General features: G+C 48.4%; 2 protein-coding genes across 2 annotated transcripts in view; both read right to left on the bottom strand.

Annotated features, from left to right (window-relative positions):
• sgk2a (serum/glucocorticoid regulated kinase 2a) overlaps window positions 1-3,253 on the bottom strand; it is a 6,946-nt gene extending 3,693 nt beyond the window's left edge. The window contains exons 1-6 of the mRNA XM_076137074.1: window positions 3,130-3,253; window positions 1,762-1,803; window positions 1,414-1,508; window positions 1,213-1,270; window positions 641-724; window positions 1-52 (exon numbers count right to left, since the gene is read on the bottom strand). The exon at window positions 1-52 is cut by the window's left edge and continues 80 nt beyond it. Of these exons, the coding sequence (XP_075993189.1) occupies window positions 1-52; window positions 641-724; window positions 1,213-1,270; window positions 1,414-1,508; window positions 1,762-1,776 (304 nt within the window). The 5' untranslated portion in view covers window positions 1,777-1,803; window positions 3,130-3,253. The remainder of the gene's footprint in view (window positions 53-640; window positions 725-1,212; window positions 1,271-1,413; window positions 1,509-1,761; window positions 1,804-3,129) is intronic.
• A 2,926-nt stretch (window positions 3,254-6,179) lies between these two features.
• Window positions 6,180-16,369, bottom strand: l3mbtl1 (L3MBTL histone methyl-lysine binding protein 1). The gene is made up of 21 exons (XM_076137078.1): window positions 16,180-16,369; window positions 13,989-14,176; window positions 12,197-12,329; window positions 11,811-11,973; window positions 11,560-11,698; window positions 11,369-11,417; window positions 10,806-10,894; window positions 9,951-10,055; window positions 9,557-9,692; window positions 9,353-9,444; window positions 9,087-9,238; window positions 8,846-8,922; window positions 8,623-8,708; window positions 8,311-8,421; window positions 8,029-8,170; window positions 7,837-7,939; window positions 7,559-7,747; window positions 7,386-7,435; window positions 6,726-6,883; window positions 6,574-6,636; window positions 6,180-6,420 (listed from the first exon to the last, which is right to left on the bottom strand). The coding sequence occupies exons 1-21, from the start codon at window positions 16,367-16,369 to the stop codon at window positions 6,286-6,288; spliced, it is 2,550 nt and encodes an 849-aa protein (XP_075993193.1). The 3' UTR covers window positions 6,180-6,285.
• Window positions 16,370-17,741: the final 1,372 nt, after the last annotated feature.

Genomic DNA, 17,741 nt, shown 5'->3' with positions numbered 1-17,741 from the left:
GATGTGTCAGACTCTTGAGCAGCACGTTTCTCTCTGCCATGATGTTCTTTTGCTGCATGAGAGGGAAGGAAGGAGAGGACAGTGTAAAGACAGATGGCCTGCCAATGTGTAAGACCTTAATGAAGACACAGAGGACAAAGCTCAGGTGCGTTTCTCTTCATCTGTCTGTGCTGAAGGTTTGACAGCTCCTTCTGTTCTATGTGACAGAAAAGAAACGCTATTAGAACTGCAGAATCCTTGGAATGATTCAAATAAAAAACCTCAAATTTGAGTTGAATTTGAACTTCAAAATCTACTGCTTTTGTTTAGATTTGTAGGGAAACACAAAATGTGCTCTGAACACCAGAGAGAGTTTGACTGAGAGCCCCAGCTGCACGTGACCGATGGGCCGCAGACCAAACCAGATTCAAACCAAGGTGTTTCCGTAATGTTGTCAGGGAAACGCTGCAGTGTTCCAGTTGATTCTGTTCTAAAGCTCCACTTCAAGTACAAAGGACAGAACGAGCTGCAGATAAGATAAGATTCAACTGGTGTGTCATTAGACTGCTGATTAATAACACACACACACACACACACACGCACACACACACACACACACACTGGAGATGAAGCTGGTTCTGGATCGGCGTGTTCCACCCACCTCCTTCTTCTTCAGGATGACTTTCTTCTGCAGGACTTTGACGGCGTAGAACTTGTTGTCAGCTTTGAGTTTGGCGAGCAGGACCTGCATGGAGGTTTGTTTATCAGAGTGTGTTTGGTAAACATCAAGCGCCGCCAGCGTGTCGTGACAAACTGCTATCAACATGTACGATCAAGCATCTCTGGGCCCGCTCACACACACACACACACACACACACTCATGACTTGTGGAAACAGATGATACGGAGGGAAAGTGTGATGGTGCAAAACAATCATGTGACAGCAGGATGGAGAGAATAAAGGGAGAAGAGTGTGTGTTCATTTGTGTGTTCATTTGCTGATATTAGTTGCAGTGAGTCGTGTGATCAGGCTACAAGTTAATGATTCATGAAGCACAAGCACACACACACACACACACACACACACACACACACACACACACACACACACACACACACACACACACACACTGACCCTGAGGACAGCAACAGATCACACATCTCAGACTCTCTCTCTCCTTCTCAGATTATGCTAATGTTCATGAGTAGACAGGCAGATAAACTCTTCAATCACCTTTCCAAAGGTCCCTTTGCCAATGACAGCCAGGAAGTCAAAGTCAGTGGGTCTGGCACTGAAACACAGAGGAGAGCGACATCACTGCAGAAGCACACAGGAAGCTCTGATGACCTCATCGGCTCACATCTACAGATCCTACAGGTAAACTGGATGTACACAGGAGAAGCAGTGACTGAGGGTGACAGCTGAGTGACTGACTGAGGGTTTGCTGAAGGGCCCAGGTTGACGTCATCATGAGAGGAGGAAGAGGGGGAGGAGGAAGAGGAGGAGGTGGAGGAGGGGGACGACCGCAGCTGGAACACAGACAAAACACAAGTCAGCTGCAGGTCATGAGACAAAACACACACACACACAGCAGAGATAATGACTGACACACTCTCACTTTAACATCAGCTGATGAAACACACACACACACACACACATCAAACTGTAACTGTGACTGAAATATCATCAGTGTGACATTTTTACATCAAGTCGTTTGTTATACACTCACAAAATAATGATGACAAGAACACAAACACACACACAATCACTGAACATACTCACATTACTGTGGGCCATGGCTAAGGTCCATACCACCACCAGGGCCTGTCAGAGGAGAGGAGAGGAAACGGTGGAAGGCACAACTGGAGTTATTGTGTGTGTGTGTGTGTGTGTGTGTGTGTGTGTTCGCCAAAATAAAGCAAGCATTCAGTGGAGCAGGTAGTTCTGGTTTGAATGGAACAAGACGATGGAGCAACAAACGCACATTGAAGGACATTCTGTGTGTGTGTGTGTGTGTGTGTGTGTGTGTGTATGTGTGTGTGTGTGTGTGTGTGTGTGTGTGTGTGTTTGTGTGAGTGTGAGTGTGAGTTACGTTTACATAGTAAATATTGTTGTGTCGATCTCACTTTTGTGAAAGCATACGGGATGACAGAGGTCACACACACACACACACACACACACGTTTAACACAGCATGTTAAACGCTTCACCATGAATCTTAGACCCATTTGCTGGTGTCAGAGTCAAACTCCTGATGTCTAAAGTGTCACATGAGCTCCAGTTTGTTTAACCTGCAGGCTGTGTGTGTCTCCACAGGCTGCAGGTTTGTGTTCCCGCTGCACTCACACACTCACAGCCTCACACACACTGACATGATGGAACATTTACACACTGAATGAGTCACCAGAGGTTTCTAATCAAGACATCAGCAGGTCAAAGGTCAAGGCAAACTCATTCATGGAGGACATTCAGACGTCCTTCAGCGGAAACGTTAGCTTGTTATTGGCTCAACTGAACCTCAGGGAAATCCACTGAGGGAGACAGCTGCTGGGTGTCCAAAGGTTGGTTCCTCAGAAAGGACAGGACGCTCCGACACACACCCAGCACCCAACAGCCTAAACTGTCACTCACTCAGTGTTTCTCTCTTTGCTTTGATATGAAACCCTGAGCCCACAGAGTTACACACTTTACTACAGCAACACACCGGAGCTAACAGAGTTACACACTTTACTACAGCAACACACTGAACCCCTCAGGGGAAACTACAGCGACTGGCTGATTGAATATCAAATCAATTACTACATTATAAATATTAGGCATCATTTCAAGCAGTGCTGTGGTCGGGCAGGAAATCAGAAACAATACACTATAAAAAGGACTATAAACTATAAACTATAAACACACACACATGAGGGGAGATTAGAGAACTACAGCTGTAAACTACAGGCAGAACACAAGTCAGTGCATGCAAATGTTCAAAACAATCCAAAAACAGAAACATAATCCCAAAATGACTACAGACACTTCCTAAAGAGAATTAATTGAAGGATTGTTGTTATGGTGACAGGATATGAGTACATGAGGTCACTGTGTGTGTGTGTGTGTGTGTGTGTGTGTGTGTGTGTGTGTGTGTGTGTGTGTGTGTGCTCACCTGCAGGCAGCAGAGAGAAGGAGATGAAGAGCAGCTTCAGCCCTTCTTCAGTTCAGCTGTTCTGCGCCGCCTGGAGCCGGTTAGAGCTTTAAGGTTCGAAGCTCATGGAGAGTGATGGTCTGCGCCAAAACAGTGAATGATTACTGAGCTCACTGGAGGAGGAGGAGCAGAGCGACGCGCCTTCAAAATAAGACACGCGAATTACCAGAACAACCGGAACTTTTCTAACGGTTTCATTCATTTCTGCAGCGGTGTAGTTACACGAATAAAAGACACCGTATAATAATACTTAAGTATGTTATGGGAGAATTTCGACTTTGGAGTGGAATATTTATATATTCGCACATAATAACGTTTATTTGACTACTTTTCTCAAATCAAACAGTATTAGAGTCACAGTGCCACCGTAAAGAACGAGACAGTATTTGAGTTTTACCTTCAAAACGTAATTATTATACCTGTGCTAAATATAATGTAGTTTATTACTGCAGTTATGATCCCAGGAATACATTTGACACGTTTGTAAACCTTTATATCGGCAGCTAAATGAATTACAATGTTCTGATGGGCGGATTCCTCTTCTTAGCATGATTCAAATTTATCCCGCAAATGAATGATCTCTTTTCTGAATGACGAAACAAAATTAGCAGAGGATGGTTTCGATCCATCGACCTCTGGGTTATGGGCCCAGCACGCTTCCGCTGCGCCACTCTGCTCGAACACTTCACAGTGCTGACGCAACAGTCTATGACACCTTCATCGACAGCCTTATACATTTGAAAATCCAAATATGTACTTTCTCACATTTCTCGCATTTCAGCAAATATTTGTTTTAGTTAAGTAACAGCTTAAGTTAAATCATTTTACAGGACAGTACTAACGTGTCAGACTTTCTTCTACATTTAGACGATAAATAAATGATCTATAATTACGAAACATAGATCTACAAACATCTCCTGTTGATATCTGGAAAAAGGTTTCTTTTAAAATGTAAACATATATCGTGCACACAAAAAAACAACAACATATAAATGACTTTCGCTGTCAAGCTCAGAATAGGAAACAGCACCATCTAGCGTCAGTTTGAGGATCATGCTACTCGTCCTCCAGGAGTCAGAGCTTTGGCTCCTTAATGAAGCTTTCTTATGTTTAATTCATGTTCACTTTAAATCATCTTAATATAGTGTTTATGCAAAATGAGCCGATGAGGTCACTTTTCTTCTTCTTATTAGTTATAATAGTTATTGGTTATTATAAACTTAGGAACGAGCAGAAGTCTCTCCGTTCTTTGGTTTCCTGCTCTGCTCTTCTTCCTCACGTGAAGATTTAAATACCAAGCGCACACACACACACACACACAAGCAGAGAGCACAGAGAGGGCGAGATGACGTCACCACCACTGTGGACTGTCGACAACATAGTCCATAGGGGGGGCTGGGCTATAAGCAGAGCAGGTTTATAGTCAATACCAACCAGGACACACACACACACACACACACACACACACTAATCAGAACAAGAGACTGGCTGAAACCAGACAAGACAGCTTTGGATGTTTATTAATTCATATGGATTGAATGATGTTTTGTGACCCAAGATTATCTTGACACTCACACGCGCGCGCACACACACACACACACACCCACCTTCACACACACACTCAGCCACACACACACACACACACACACATACAAATCCCATCAGAGAGACACAGGATTAAGAAGTAATAATCAAGATTCCTGGAGCCCTTAAAACGTTCCAGCAAAATAAGAAATCAATCAGCTCACGTCATCAAACCAAAAGCACATCGTTTCACCGTGTCGAATGTAAAATGTAAACATTTGAGGAACACACATTTGAATGGATGAAGTTTTCCGCCACAGGTAAACTGATAGAAGCTGGACTTGTTTAGACACCAGATCCGTGTTTATAGTGCTGACATGTGGATCTCTGCACTCTGAGGGAACATACGTGTAAAATCTGTCTGGGCGTTCACAGTTGTGCTCAAATGCCAATGCAAAGTTTCCTCTTCATCTTATTAAGAATTACAAAAAAATAATCTTTTGCATATAGACATAGAAACTCAAGACATTTGTGTGTTGTTTCATGCGGTTCTGTCAGATTCAAAGATTACAGGTTAACCCTTTAGATCACAGCTCCGTGTCGGACTTTAGTTCCGTGCGTTGCGGCGTGCGTCACTCTGATGCGCGTGAGAGTTCATCAGGTGCGGGGGGCGGGGCGGAGCTGTAATGTGAAGGGTTAACGGAATACAGTACTTCTCCTCTTCTCTTTTTATTGCACAAAGCATGAAGCTGAAGGAGCTCCACTCCCCAGCCTGATACGTACTGCATTTAACTCCTCCTACTTGATTTTTGGCCACTCCCCCCTCCCTCTCATCTCCCCTCTCTGCCACTTCAGCATATAGATAAGATAGATAGATGCTGCTGCTGCTCTCAGTTTGGTCCATCCTGTTACAACATCCTGCAGTCTGTTTCTCCCTTGTGTCCGTTTGTACAAGCTCGCCTCTCCGTCCAGCGTCTCTCTCTCTCTCTCTCTGACTCGTCTCCCCGTCCAGCGTCTCTCTCTCTCTCTCTCTCTCTCTCGTCTCCTCTTTTCACACCGATGGCTGAGTTTCATTGATTTCACTTAGCAGCTTGGGTGTCAGGATCTTTAAACAACAGGATACAAAGAGTTGAATTACAAAAGCAACCTTTTCCGTTTGACTTGATTCTGACTCTGCATTCCAATATGGCAGAGCTTTGTTATGGTGTGTGTGTGTGTGTGTGTGTGTGTGTGTGTGTTAGAGTGCAGCTCTTTAGTTGGTGAAACTCAGATTTGGACTCCACCGGTGTGAAAACCCCGAGACTCCTCTGACGCCTCTCTGACTCGCTCACCTTCTCTTCTTCTCTAATTTCACCCATTATTGCCCCAAAGCTCCTGACATTACTGGCCGTCTGTTCTTCTCAGCAGTGTTTACCCCCTGAACCCTTCTCCCCCTCTCCCCCCTCCCTCCCCTCTCCCCCCTCTCCCCCCTCTCTGATGGGTACAGGACATCAAAAACATGAAATGTTGCCAGTATGGTTTCCCTGGAACAGAATGGATTTGGCACATAGATGATCGGTGGCCCCGGGGCCGGAGGTGAGAGTGAGGGCGAGGTCACTTCAGGCCCTCGTCGGTGCTCTTGAACATCAGGATGGCGTTGGAGATCTTGAGGGCGGGGCCAAGCTTGATGCTCATGATCTTCACAATGTCGGTCTGGGTCAGCAGCAGGAAGGCCTCGCCGTCGATCATCTGAGGACACACACACACACACACACACACACACACAGAGCGTTGGCGGTGTAAATGTGGGCTCCCTCTGCTGTCAGTCAGGCTTCATTACAGTCACACAGGACAGAATGGTCCTGACTGAATATATTATGATCTTCCTTCGTGTTGTCTCACCTCTTCTTTGAAGAGACGAGCCTGATCTTCACAACCAGTGAGGTTCTGGACAAACCTGAAGACCTGCAGTGCAGAAGCAGCAGTGTCATGTACACACACACACACAGGTGTTAGTAAAGGTCAGGTGTGAGCAGGGAGCAGTGACCCCTCACCTCCTCCACGCTCCACGCTGCCACCTGGCTGGCATGGATGCCCTGAACGCCCGGCAGCAGCTTACAGTGCTGCTCCCAGCACAGAGACAGGGTCCTGTCTGTCTGACCGCTCAGAGCCGACATGAACAGAGACGGATACACACCTTCAGAGGACATGTCTGAGAACACACACACACACATAATAACTTACATACAGTATACTTATACCATACACCAATATTCTACATCAGCAGATCTATTTCTCATTAACAAGTAAAAAGCCCAAAAAAATGGCAGCGACTCTAGCAACCATCCAGAGGTCCCTAGCAACCACCAAGCCCCCATGTCAGGGTCATCTGTAATAGCAAATGTTTAACAATTTAGCTTTTTAAATGATTTAAAGGATAAAAAACATCATTAAGATTTCAGCAGGTGTGTTTCTCTGCCTTACATATTTAAACCAGCAGGGGGCAGCAAACCAACGCACTCATGTCAACATGAAGCTCCTGAGGTCAGTGGAGCTTCTGTGCAGATAATTTAAACTCTGAAGCTGCTGAGTCTGAACAGGAAACAGTCTTCTAGATCATAAATAGAGGAATGTGCCACTTAATGTATCTATGCATCTATGATGATGTAATCCACACAGAGCAGAAGATGAAGATGAAGATGAGACAGACTCACTCTGATAGCCTCTCTGCTGGTTCTTCCTGTATTTGGGAGGACGTCCAATCCTGGAGACACAAGACAAGATCAATGTGAGACACACACAAACACACCTACAAACACACACACACACACAGACACACACACACACACACACACACACACACACACACACACACACACACCTTTACCTGCCACGGTAATGGGTCTTCTTGGTCCTCTGGCCGAAGAACAGGTTCCTTTTGGACTCGGAGTCGGACAGGTCGGCCTTGAGCCGGCCCTGGTTCCGCTCGGCCAGCGGGCAGCCTGATATGCAGTGATGGGCGGTGAAGCGTCCGGTCACGTGACCTGAACCGTCACAGCCAGGGGTCGGACATTTCCTGTTCAGAGATACAAAAGGTCCAGTTTAAGAAGATCGCTCATTAAAGGAGCTGAAGGTCCGACCCTGATGAAGGTGTCGGGCTCTGACCTGTTGTGGAAGCTGTACTTGTTGGTTCTGGGGTGGCTGATGGGTTTACAGGGCACAGAGGAGGGGTAGGTGGACTGGCCTGTGGCGGGGGGCTCCCTCAGGCCTGCACACATAGAGACAAACACAGGTGAAGGCCTCAGGTTGCATTGTGGGAGGGCAGATCCTCCTCCTGACGCAGAGCGGAGCGCTCACCGTGCGGCTGCAGCGTCTTGGTGTCCTGCGGGGGGATCTTGAGCGGGTGGCCGGTGGCTTCACACCAGCCTGCCGGGTGGATGTCGGGATGATCTGAGTCCATCCACTCGTCGTACACGTGACTCCAGCCGTCATAATGGACCTGAGGGAGACGCAGGGGAGGAAGAGAGGAAGACGAAGGCTGCATCAAAGCTCATCTCAGCTCCGTTTGTCGAGTTTCCTGTTTGGCTCCTCCTGTGTGAGCGCTGCCTCAGTCCGTGTCTGTGCTCCTTACTTACTCACCTTAATGCGATGAGTCTCCACCTCCTCCACCGTCGCCACCCGGATCAGACCCGGGCTCCGCTTGTCCACGGCCTCCAGCTTCATCTGAGGCTGGAAGCAATGAGGCGCACGCTGCAGAGAGAGAGAAACGCTGACATCATCAGGAAGCCGCTGTGCTGTGACCCTCAAACCCAAAGAAGGCATCTGACTCTCCCTGCCTCCTTCGGAGAGGTCAAAGGTCAGACCCCATCCATGCAGCATGCAGGGACTTTGAGCTCCTTGATTTTCTGTGGATTCTATCAATAACAAAGTAGATTGATCAGCAGTCCTCACCACTTTGAAGGCGTCAGCAGCCACCGCCTTGGCACCGGTCTCCTCCAGGTAACGGGACCAGCAGAACTGGGCCTGATCCGGGTAATCTGGGGCGGCAGAGGGTAGAGACACAGCGAACATAAGAGTCAACCTGGGGATCCACGAGGTCTGTGTGACCTCCACGACCCCAGACGCCATCAAGCCAACGAGTGATGGAAGGATGAACTGGGAACGATCTGCTCACCTTGAGGAGGAGTGAGAGGGAGGCTCCTCTCCTGGCACCAGCCGATGGGGTGAATGTAGGGACTGCTGGAGTCACACCTGCACACACACACACACACACACACACACACACACACACACACACACACACACACACACACACACACACGGGGAGGCTCAGCGGAGGGAGTCGAGCTATTCACAACAACAACAACAACAACAACAACAACACCGCCGCCCTGCCGGTTGATCTCAAACCTCACCAGTAGTCGTACGTGTCGTCCCAGTTGTCAAAGTGAACCAGGAAGCGCTCATCCACCACGTCGGTGACGGTTGCTACACAGATGAGCGACGGGTTCATGCGGTCCACGGCCTCCAGCTTCATCCCGATCTCAAAACTTAACTTGACGTCGATCTGAGCAGAAGACACAGAGATGATCTGGATCAGTTTGACCTTGTGGGGTCAAGGGTCAGAGAGAGGAGAACATCAGAGAGAAGTGTTTGGCCTTGGCGGAGGTATGACACTTACCCTCCCAGGACTGGCAAAGAGCTCTTTGGGAGCCACTTGTGCTTTAGTCATCCTCAGGTAGTTTGTCCAGGTGAACTCTTCCTCTTTACAGCCTGGAGGACAAACAGACACACACACACACACACACAGGTGGATCCCTTCATCTCTGATAACAGGAGGCAGACTCAGTGATGACAGGGGGGCGTCGGCCTGCGGGGCTCTGACCTTTGGGAGTGTGCAGTTTGTGTGTGTTGCTCTCACACCAGCCGGCCGGGTGGATGTCGGGGGAGTTGGCGTTGACCCAGAAGTCGTGGCAGTCGGAGTAGCCGTCAAAATGGAGCCTCAGTCTGTAGCCGCAGACCTGCGGGACAGGAAGCATCAGAGCGTGAAGGAGGAGGGGAGAAGCCGGGGTCTGATTGATTATTAGAGCTCATAAACGGAGCTGAGGAGTGGAGCAGCAGGAGCAAAGGAACAGAGGAACATCTCCTGCTCCTCACTGTCCTCCTGCTCCACATACACAGAGTCAGAGTCACGCTCTTCATCACTGAAGAACGCTCTCATCCTATCCTCAGCCTCTCCATTAAGGCTCAGCCACCGTGTTAAAGGTCGCCTGTCTCACCTCAGCCACGGTGAGGACGAAGTACATGGACGGGTGCTGAGGGTCGATGCCCTCCAGCTTCATCCCCTGCTTGAAGCCGCTCTTCATCGCCGGGACTCGCTGGGACTGCAGAGCAAAGAGGAAACAAGATGGAGATTCATTTATCACTCTGAGGAAACAGAATCACAGAGTTTAGACACAAATGGAGCAAATAAAGAGGAGGAGAATGAAGAGGTTTATCTCTCTGTTTACACTTCTACTGTTGTTTACTGTCTAGAAGAACTTTGATTCAACACAAGAGAAATGTGTGTGTGTGTGTGTGTGTGTGAGAGAGAGAGAGAAAGAGTGTGTGTGTGTGTGTGAGAGAGAGAGAGAAAGAGTGTGTGTGTGTTTGTGTGAGAGATTATGTATGTGTGTCTGTATGTATGTATGTATGTTTGTGTGTTCGTGTGTGTGTGTGTGTGTGTGCATGAGAGAGAGAGAGAAAGAGTGTGTGTGTGTGTGTGTGAGAGAGAGAGAGAGAAAGAGTGTGTGTGTGTGAGAGAGAGAGAGAGAGAAAGAGTGTGTGTGTGTGTGAGAGAGAGAGAGAGAAAGAGTGTGTGTGTGTGTGAGAGAGAGAGAGAGAAAGAGTGTGTGTGTGTGTGAGAGAGAGAGAGAGAAAGAGTGTGTGTGTGTGTGTGTGAGATTGTGTGTTCGAGTGTGTGTGTGTGTGGGTGCGTGAGTATGTATGTGTGTGTGTGTGTGTTTGTGTATGTGTGTGTATATGTGTGTGTGTGTGTGTCACCCTCTCAGGTCATGGTTAGTGTTGGTGGTTACGCACACACACACACACACACACACACACACACACACACACACCTATATATGATCTCTTACCTCTTGGAAGAGTTTGTTGGGCGCAGCAGCAGCTTTGGTCTCCTCCACATACAGAGCCCAGGTCCACTGCTCCGTCTTACTGTCTCCACCTACAACACACACACACACACACACACACACACACACACAGCTGAGGCTTACAGTGTCGGGTTTGAATCAACTTACAGAGGACAGAGTGAAGAGAGAGAAGACATCAAAGGAGAAATAAGGAAGAAAACACAAACAAAGGGCACGGAGAGAGGAGAGGAGAAGAGAGGAGGGGAGAGGAGAGGAGGGGAGAGGAGAGGAGAGGAGAGGAGAGGAGAGGAGGGGAGGGGAGAGGAGAGGAGAGGAGGGGAGGGGAGAGGAGGGGAGGGGAGAGGAGAGGAGAGGAGAGGAGTGGAGAGGAGGGGAGAGGAGAGGAGAGGAGAGGAGAGGAGAGGAGAGGAGAGGAGAGGAGGGGAGGGGAGGGGAGAGGAGGGGAGAGGAGGGGAGAGGAGAGGAGAGGAGGGGAGGGGAGAGGAGAGGAGGGGAGAGGAGGGGAGAGGAGAGGAGGGGAGGGGACAGAGACACAAGGGTCCCACCTCCTCTGATGTGTCGGCCGTCTGACTTGGCGTCGTCCATTTTATCATCCTGAAAACAAACGAAAACAAAAGCAAAATGAAACTCACACACACACACACACACACACACACACACACACACACACACACACACACGTGGCTTCGCTCGTCAGATACTCGAACATTCAGATAATCTGGTGACATCATCCCACCGTGCCCTCCATGTCGGAGTCTTCCTCAGAGGGACTCAGGTACTCCTTCCTCTTCCTCTTCCTCATGGGCTTCAGGTGATCCTGGTTCAGAGAGGAGACCCTCCCCCCCGCCGGAACCTTCTCTACCCCAACACTTCTCCTAACAGCCAGAAGGGGAAACACACACACACACACACACACGCACACACAGTTACACCTCAGAGGAGACGATGAAGACGAGCAGGGAGGATGAAGAGGTAGAGGCCGTGTACTTGTCCATGATGGGCTCTCTGCGGAGCTCCTCGGTGTAGAGCCTCTGAGCTCTGGGCTCATGGTTCTGTTGGCCCGGTCCCATCTGGACCTCACGTTTAGGTTGAACCGGCCTGTCCGACTCCACAGCTGGAGGCCTCACAGCACCTACAGGAGCTGCCACATCTGGATGAGCAGAGGACAGAGGGGGAGGAGGAGGAGGAGGAGGAGGAGGAAGAGGAGGAAGAGGAGGGAGGGGGACCCATTACCAGCCAATCAAACCTTGAAACACACTCTGGTTTCTGCTCTCTCTCTCTCTCTCTCTCTCTCTCTCTCTCTCTCTCTCTCTCTCTCTCTCTCTCTCTCTCTCACCCCTACAGCCGCACGCACACACACACACACTTCCTACCTGCTTTGTCTGCCGGAGCCGTTTCTGCGTCATTGGATCTCCCGGACGTCCCTGCTGTCGGTTCGGCGGAGCGGCCGGCGGCCCCCGGGGGAACGATCAGTGTGCTCAGCGCTCCCACGTCACTCACGCAGAACTGCAACACACACGTTGACACACACACATTACAGCAGCAGCGGATCAGTACCTCACATCATCGTTATTCAGTCTTCAACAGTTTTAATCTTTCTAACCTTCTCCAGATCTGATTGTATTGTACAGTTGTAAACGTGTGTGTGAGTGTGTGAGTGTGTGTGTGAACATCCTGAGTTTCCCTTTGTTAGGGCGAACACCCCTATGTGTGTGTGTGTGTGTGTGTGTGGCGCTCTGGCCTCCTTCACACTAATAATCCATTAAACGGCGACACAGAGGCGTAACTTCCTGTGTGTGTTGATTGCTTGTAAACACTGTGCCTCCCTGAGCGACCTCACCGCCGGCCTATCAGGTGACAGCCGGTCTAACATGTGACCTGTGTGCATTACTCATGTATCTTTCATGCCTTCGGCGTTATTTGATTACAATCTGATCATCGGCATGGCGATCCTGCCTGACAGCTCACTGGACACCCGCTGACTCTGGATTATTGATGAGCACATTGAAGGCTCCGTTTGTTTACATATCGGTGACGTTAGCCCTGTGTTTGTATTTGAACAGATAACGATCACAAGCCAGCTGTCAATGCTTTAAAAAGAAGTTATGTTACATTTTATGGACAAATATTAAAGAAATACACGCTTGTTTACTTTCTGACATTGAGCCGTTTGTCCAATTAGAATGTTTGTGAACAAGCTTGTGTGATTAAAAACACTCAATCAAACGCCCCTGATGTGAAGCTGTAATGAGCCCAATGTGTGGAGTTATTATTACTGACATTTATTAAAGTGCAGCGACTAAACTAACTGAGTTCACTTAGATGGAACTTTAGAGAGGAGAAAAGAGAAGAATAAAAAAGTCTCATCACAAGTTCAATCAATATAACCCATCTATGATGAGTGTGTGAGACGTTTCTTAATTCACTTTATGATCATAAAGAGCAAGTTTCCCCCTCCAGAGGTTGAAAACATCGAAGAAACAATCAAAATAATCACATCGACTTATATGAACCTGCTAGTGTGTCTCCCTGTGTGTGAGTGTGTGTGTGAGTGTGTATAAGTGTGTGTGTGTGTGTGTGTATGTGTGTGTGAGCGTGTAAAAGTTTGTGTGTGAGTGTGTATATGTGTGTGTGTGTGTATATCTGTGTGTGTGTGTGTGTGTGTGTGTGTGTGTATGTGTGTGTGTGTGTGTGTGTGTGTGTGTATATGTGAATGTGAGTGTGTAAACGTTTGTGTGTGAGTGTGTATATGTGTGTGTGTGTGTATATGTGTGTGTGTGTAAATGTGTATGTGTGTGTGTGTGTGTGTGTGTGTGTGTGTGTGTGTGTGTGTGTGTGTGTGTGTGTGTGTGTGTGTGTGTGTGTGTGTGTGTGTGTGTGTGTGTGTGTGTAAGTGTGTGTGTTTGTGTGTGAGAGTGTGTGTGTGTCAGGTCACATTCATGGCACACACACACACACACACACTGGACGTGCTGCAGATGCTGGAGTGTGGATGTTTCCAGAGTGATTTGTTGTTTAGCTGCTGCGGGGGAAACGATCAATGAGCCTCTGCCAAACGAGGCATACAGCTGATCTATAAGCTCCTCAATCACAGCACAATGGGGCCGACATGGAGCCGCCACCGCTCAGATCTTTGATTTCACCGTGTTGAGTCTGCGGGCCGACCTTGAGGTTGCTGCTGGGTAAGATGGCCACGCCCTCCTTCCACTCCAGCACGTGGACGATGCCGCACGCCGCGCCCACCTGGGCCGTCAGAGTGGGCGTGACCGTTTCACTGACCACGCCCCCTTTACCGGGGTCTCCAATGGCAACGGTCGGAGTCACCTCCACCTTCTGATGGCCGGGCGCCGGACCTGAGGAGAGGGAAAGAGCAACAACACACACTTTGGTCTCATACCTCCTCAGTTTACTACAAACTCTGAATGTTAAGTGTGCACAACATTACAGTTCCATAAAGATAAACAGCTTAGAAAAGAAGTTCCCACCCAGCGACATCATTTCAAAAAGTGTAGTTAGACTGAGGGGACTGAGACTGGAGGGCCGCTGGTTCAATTCCCTGAGAGACAAATCAGCAAAGGGACTAAACGCTTCCCCCTCATGACTCTGTGATCTCATCAAACCAAAGTCCTTCATCGTTTACATGGATTAACATAGGAAAGTGGAGCGTTTGTCTTAATGATGAAGAACACCTTTTGTGTGTGTGTCAGCTGAGAATAATTGAAATTATTGATCAGCTCTGTTCCAAGAAGCCCAGGTATTGATTGATCTGGATAAGAGTGTGTGTGTGTGTGTGTGTGTGTGTGTGTGTGTGAGGAGCCACAGATCTGCTCGGGGTTTCATTCTACTAAATTGTCCAGATTAGCGGGTAAACCTGCAGCATCTTGGTCCGTTTCTCTGCCGCTTCACAACAAACACGGCTGTAAACAAACCAGGAGCAGCCGGAGAATTCATCCACGTCTCAGATTGAGTCATCTGATGTTAGCAGAGGCATTAGAAGACTTGGCCTGGTTCACAACTACGTTCCCTTAGCCCATACACACACACACACACACACACAAGCACACACACACACACACGGTTTCTATCTGTGTCTCTCATTTCCAGTGTCATTAGTCTGGGGTTGATATGTTGATTTGATGGGACGACACCGTTTGTGTTTACATTACCATCAGCGGTTGAACCTTTCAGCAAGGCACTTAAACAACAACAACAACAATGACGACAACAACAACAACAACAACAACAACAGAGGCTCTCCTAGGTGTGAGTGTGTGTATGAAGCAGGGCAGCTTAAGCTCTCCTACTAAGCAAACACTCTTCTCTTGAATGAATGAACAGCTGTGTGTTGGATGGGATCATTATCACTAATAACCACCGAGCCGCTTCTCCAACCAGCTAAGGACAAACATGACACAAACATCAGCTGCAGCAGAGGTGCTACATGTCACATTCCAACATGAATAAATCATTAACCGCACTCGTTTTGAGTCGGCATAATAGCTGTAAACAAATAAAGCTGTGGCCCAAACAGCGGGCCGCCTCTAATGGCTTCTGTGATGCAGCTCGGCTTCTCTCTGCCCACAGGAGGCTCACTGAGATCTGCTGGATTGTTCTGCAGATTCCTTTGTGCTGAGGGAGAAGATAAGGATACTGACAGGAACCTCACATTTAGGAACAAGTGGAGGCTGATGGGAAATCCAATACACGTTTATGTCCTGCAGTTAAGCTGAAGAGACACAAAGTGACCAGGATGGAGTGACAGCAACGAGCCACCGGCCACCAGCCACCGGCCACAAGCCATGAGCCACCGGCCGCCAACCATCGGCCACCAGCCACAGGCCACCATTCAGTTTACTGCTCAGGAGCTCTGTGTGGGATAAGAACCGTGTTTCTGCTCAAACTGACTTCAGTATGGAGAATATGAGTCCATTCTTAGTGAGAGCTGATGATGAATTGAAGGCTTGAAGGTTAAAGCTGAAGCTGGAGTGTATGCAGCAGACTGGGCTCATGGAGGAAAGGAGACAACTACAACCATCTTCATCTCAGTCTCAAAGACACAGAGAAGGCAGCAGCAGAGAGACTGTCCCCATATAACCTGAGAGTAATGGAATAAAGCCATCATGGAGGAACTTTACTTAATGATTTAATCTATATGAGGGACTGGTAAACCTCTTCAATGAAGCTCATCACCAACTGAAACTGTGATGTGTCTCTCTTTGTATTCTGCCTCTGTGTGGTGTGTGTGTGTGCATGAACCTGCTCCATCACACAGCAGAGGATCCCTGACCTGCCTGGAGGATGAAGGCCCATCATCCCCTCACCCTTCACCCAGCCTCACCCTCTGACCCCGGCTCACCTGGCAGCACCAGAGCTGCGGGGGCGTGGCTTTGGGGCCGGGCCTTCTTGGCTTCGCCGCCGCAGACCGGGACGGCGTCGCTGGGGGGCGAGGAGGAGGAGGGCGAGGGGGAGGAAGAGGAGGAAGGGGGATCCACAGGGGTGCGATCGGGTTCTTTGGGTGGAGCCTCCATGTTGACTTTGGCACTCATAATGACGTCGTCCCTGTTCCTCCTCCGGAGCGCTGCAAAGCAAAGAGGAGCATCCAGAGTGACAAGTGTGCCGCTGTCCTCTGTGTGTGATCCTCCCATCCTGAAGCCCACAGAACCATGAAAGGATGGAACCAACTACCTTACGTGTGTCCCGAGAGGAGAGATCAACACACACACTGATGGAGGAAGTTCTAATTTTCTGATCAGCAGCTGACAGGAGACGTATGAGGGAATTTAAGGCTGCAAAAATATTCAAAGTACCAAATAAATCCAAATACAGGAAGTGAGAGCACTGAGAGACGAAGAAACAGAAGCAAACCAGGTCAAATCAAAACATAAACAAATATCCTGTGGCTGAGACTGGTTCATGAGGAATTAATGTAACAATTCAAATGTTTCTAAATGTTTCTCTCACTTCTTCTGGCCTGCTAACAGATGTGAACCAGCTGCTGGATTTAAATCTATTTATGAGACAATTACAGGAGCATAGAAGCTTTACAACTAAAGCTGGAGTCTCTGTTTCATTCCTGTGTGTTTCCTTCCCACAGAATGTCTCAGTGGGAGCTTTACATTGAACCCCAGGACAGCACACAGCTCCTAACTTGTCCCGTGTTTGGTGTCTCGGTGCCATTTCACAGCTTCTCCTTCTCCTCCTCCTCCTCTTCCATGACCCGGTGTGACTTCTTACATTTATCTGCCTTCTATTCCCTCCAATAAAACAAGGGAATAACGGTGACAACGCCAATATTTACGCATCAGCTTCCACACAAAAACACAGCAAATTCAGGGTAAAATGGCGGAGGATGTGAAAAGCTGAAGGCAAACTGAGTAAAAAAGCGGAGTGAGAAAAATCACATTTGCAGAGAAGAATGAACCCTGGAGCCCATTACGACAAATGAATGAGCGATATTTTCACCTGACAACAGCGTTTAGCGCCTTAAGCATCACCGCCACCTCCGCCTGAATGATACAAATGAGTTTTTTTGACACAATTGGGCCAATTTAACGCGCCGCCATATCATAAATATATTTTCTTTAAGCGGAGAAGCTTTGTGGCTCATTATATCGACAAATACCGCCGCCACACCGCTTTACCTCAAAGAAAACACACTTCTCTTTGGGAAGTTAAGCGGTTAAAACAGCCCGGCGTCGGTATAAACAAAAACCGGGTGATAAATCGGTGCTAAATTCGCGGTTTGCGGCTCAATTCGTAAGTGAAATTTGGCTCACCAGCTCTGATCTCCTGCGGCTCCGGGGTGCACACTGCGCATGCGCGGAGTCCAGTGTACAGTCACCGCTCGTTGTCAAAGAATTTTTCCACTTTAAATGGTCGATATGTAGCAATAATGTAGCGATTAATCGATCAGGCCGG

This window comes from Genypterus blacodes, unplaced genomic scaffold (genome assembly GCF_046128005.1).
Source record: "Genypterus blacodes isolate CSIRO-AG114 ecotype Tasmania unplaced genomic scaffold, CSIRO-AGI_Gbla_v1 ptg000292l_1, whole genome shotgun sequence".
Taxonomy (NCBI): domain Eukaryota; kingdom Metazoa; phylum Chordata; class Actinopteri; order Ophidiiformes; family Ophidiidae; genus Genypterus; species Genypterus blacodes.
This window is presented reverse-complemented; position numbering and strand designations above follow the sequence as displayed.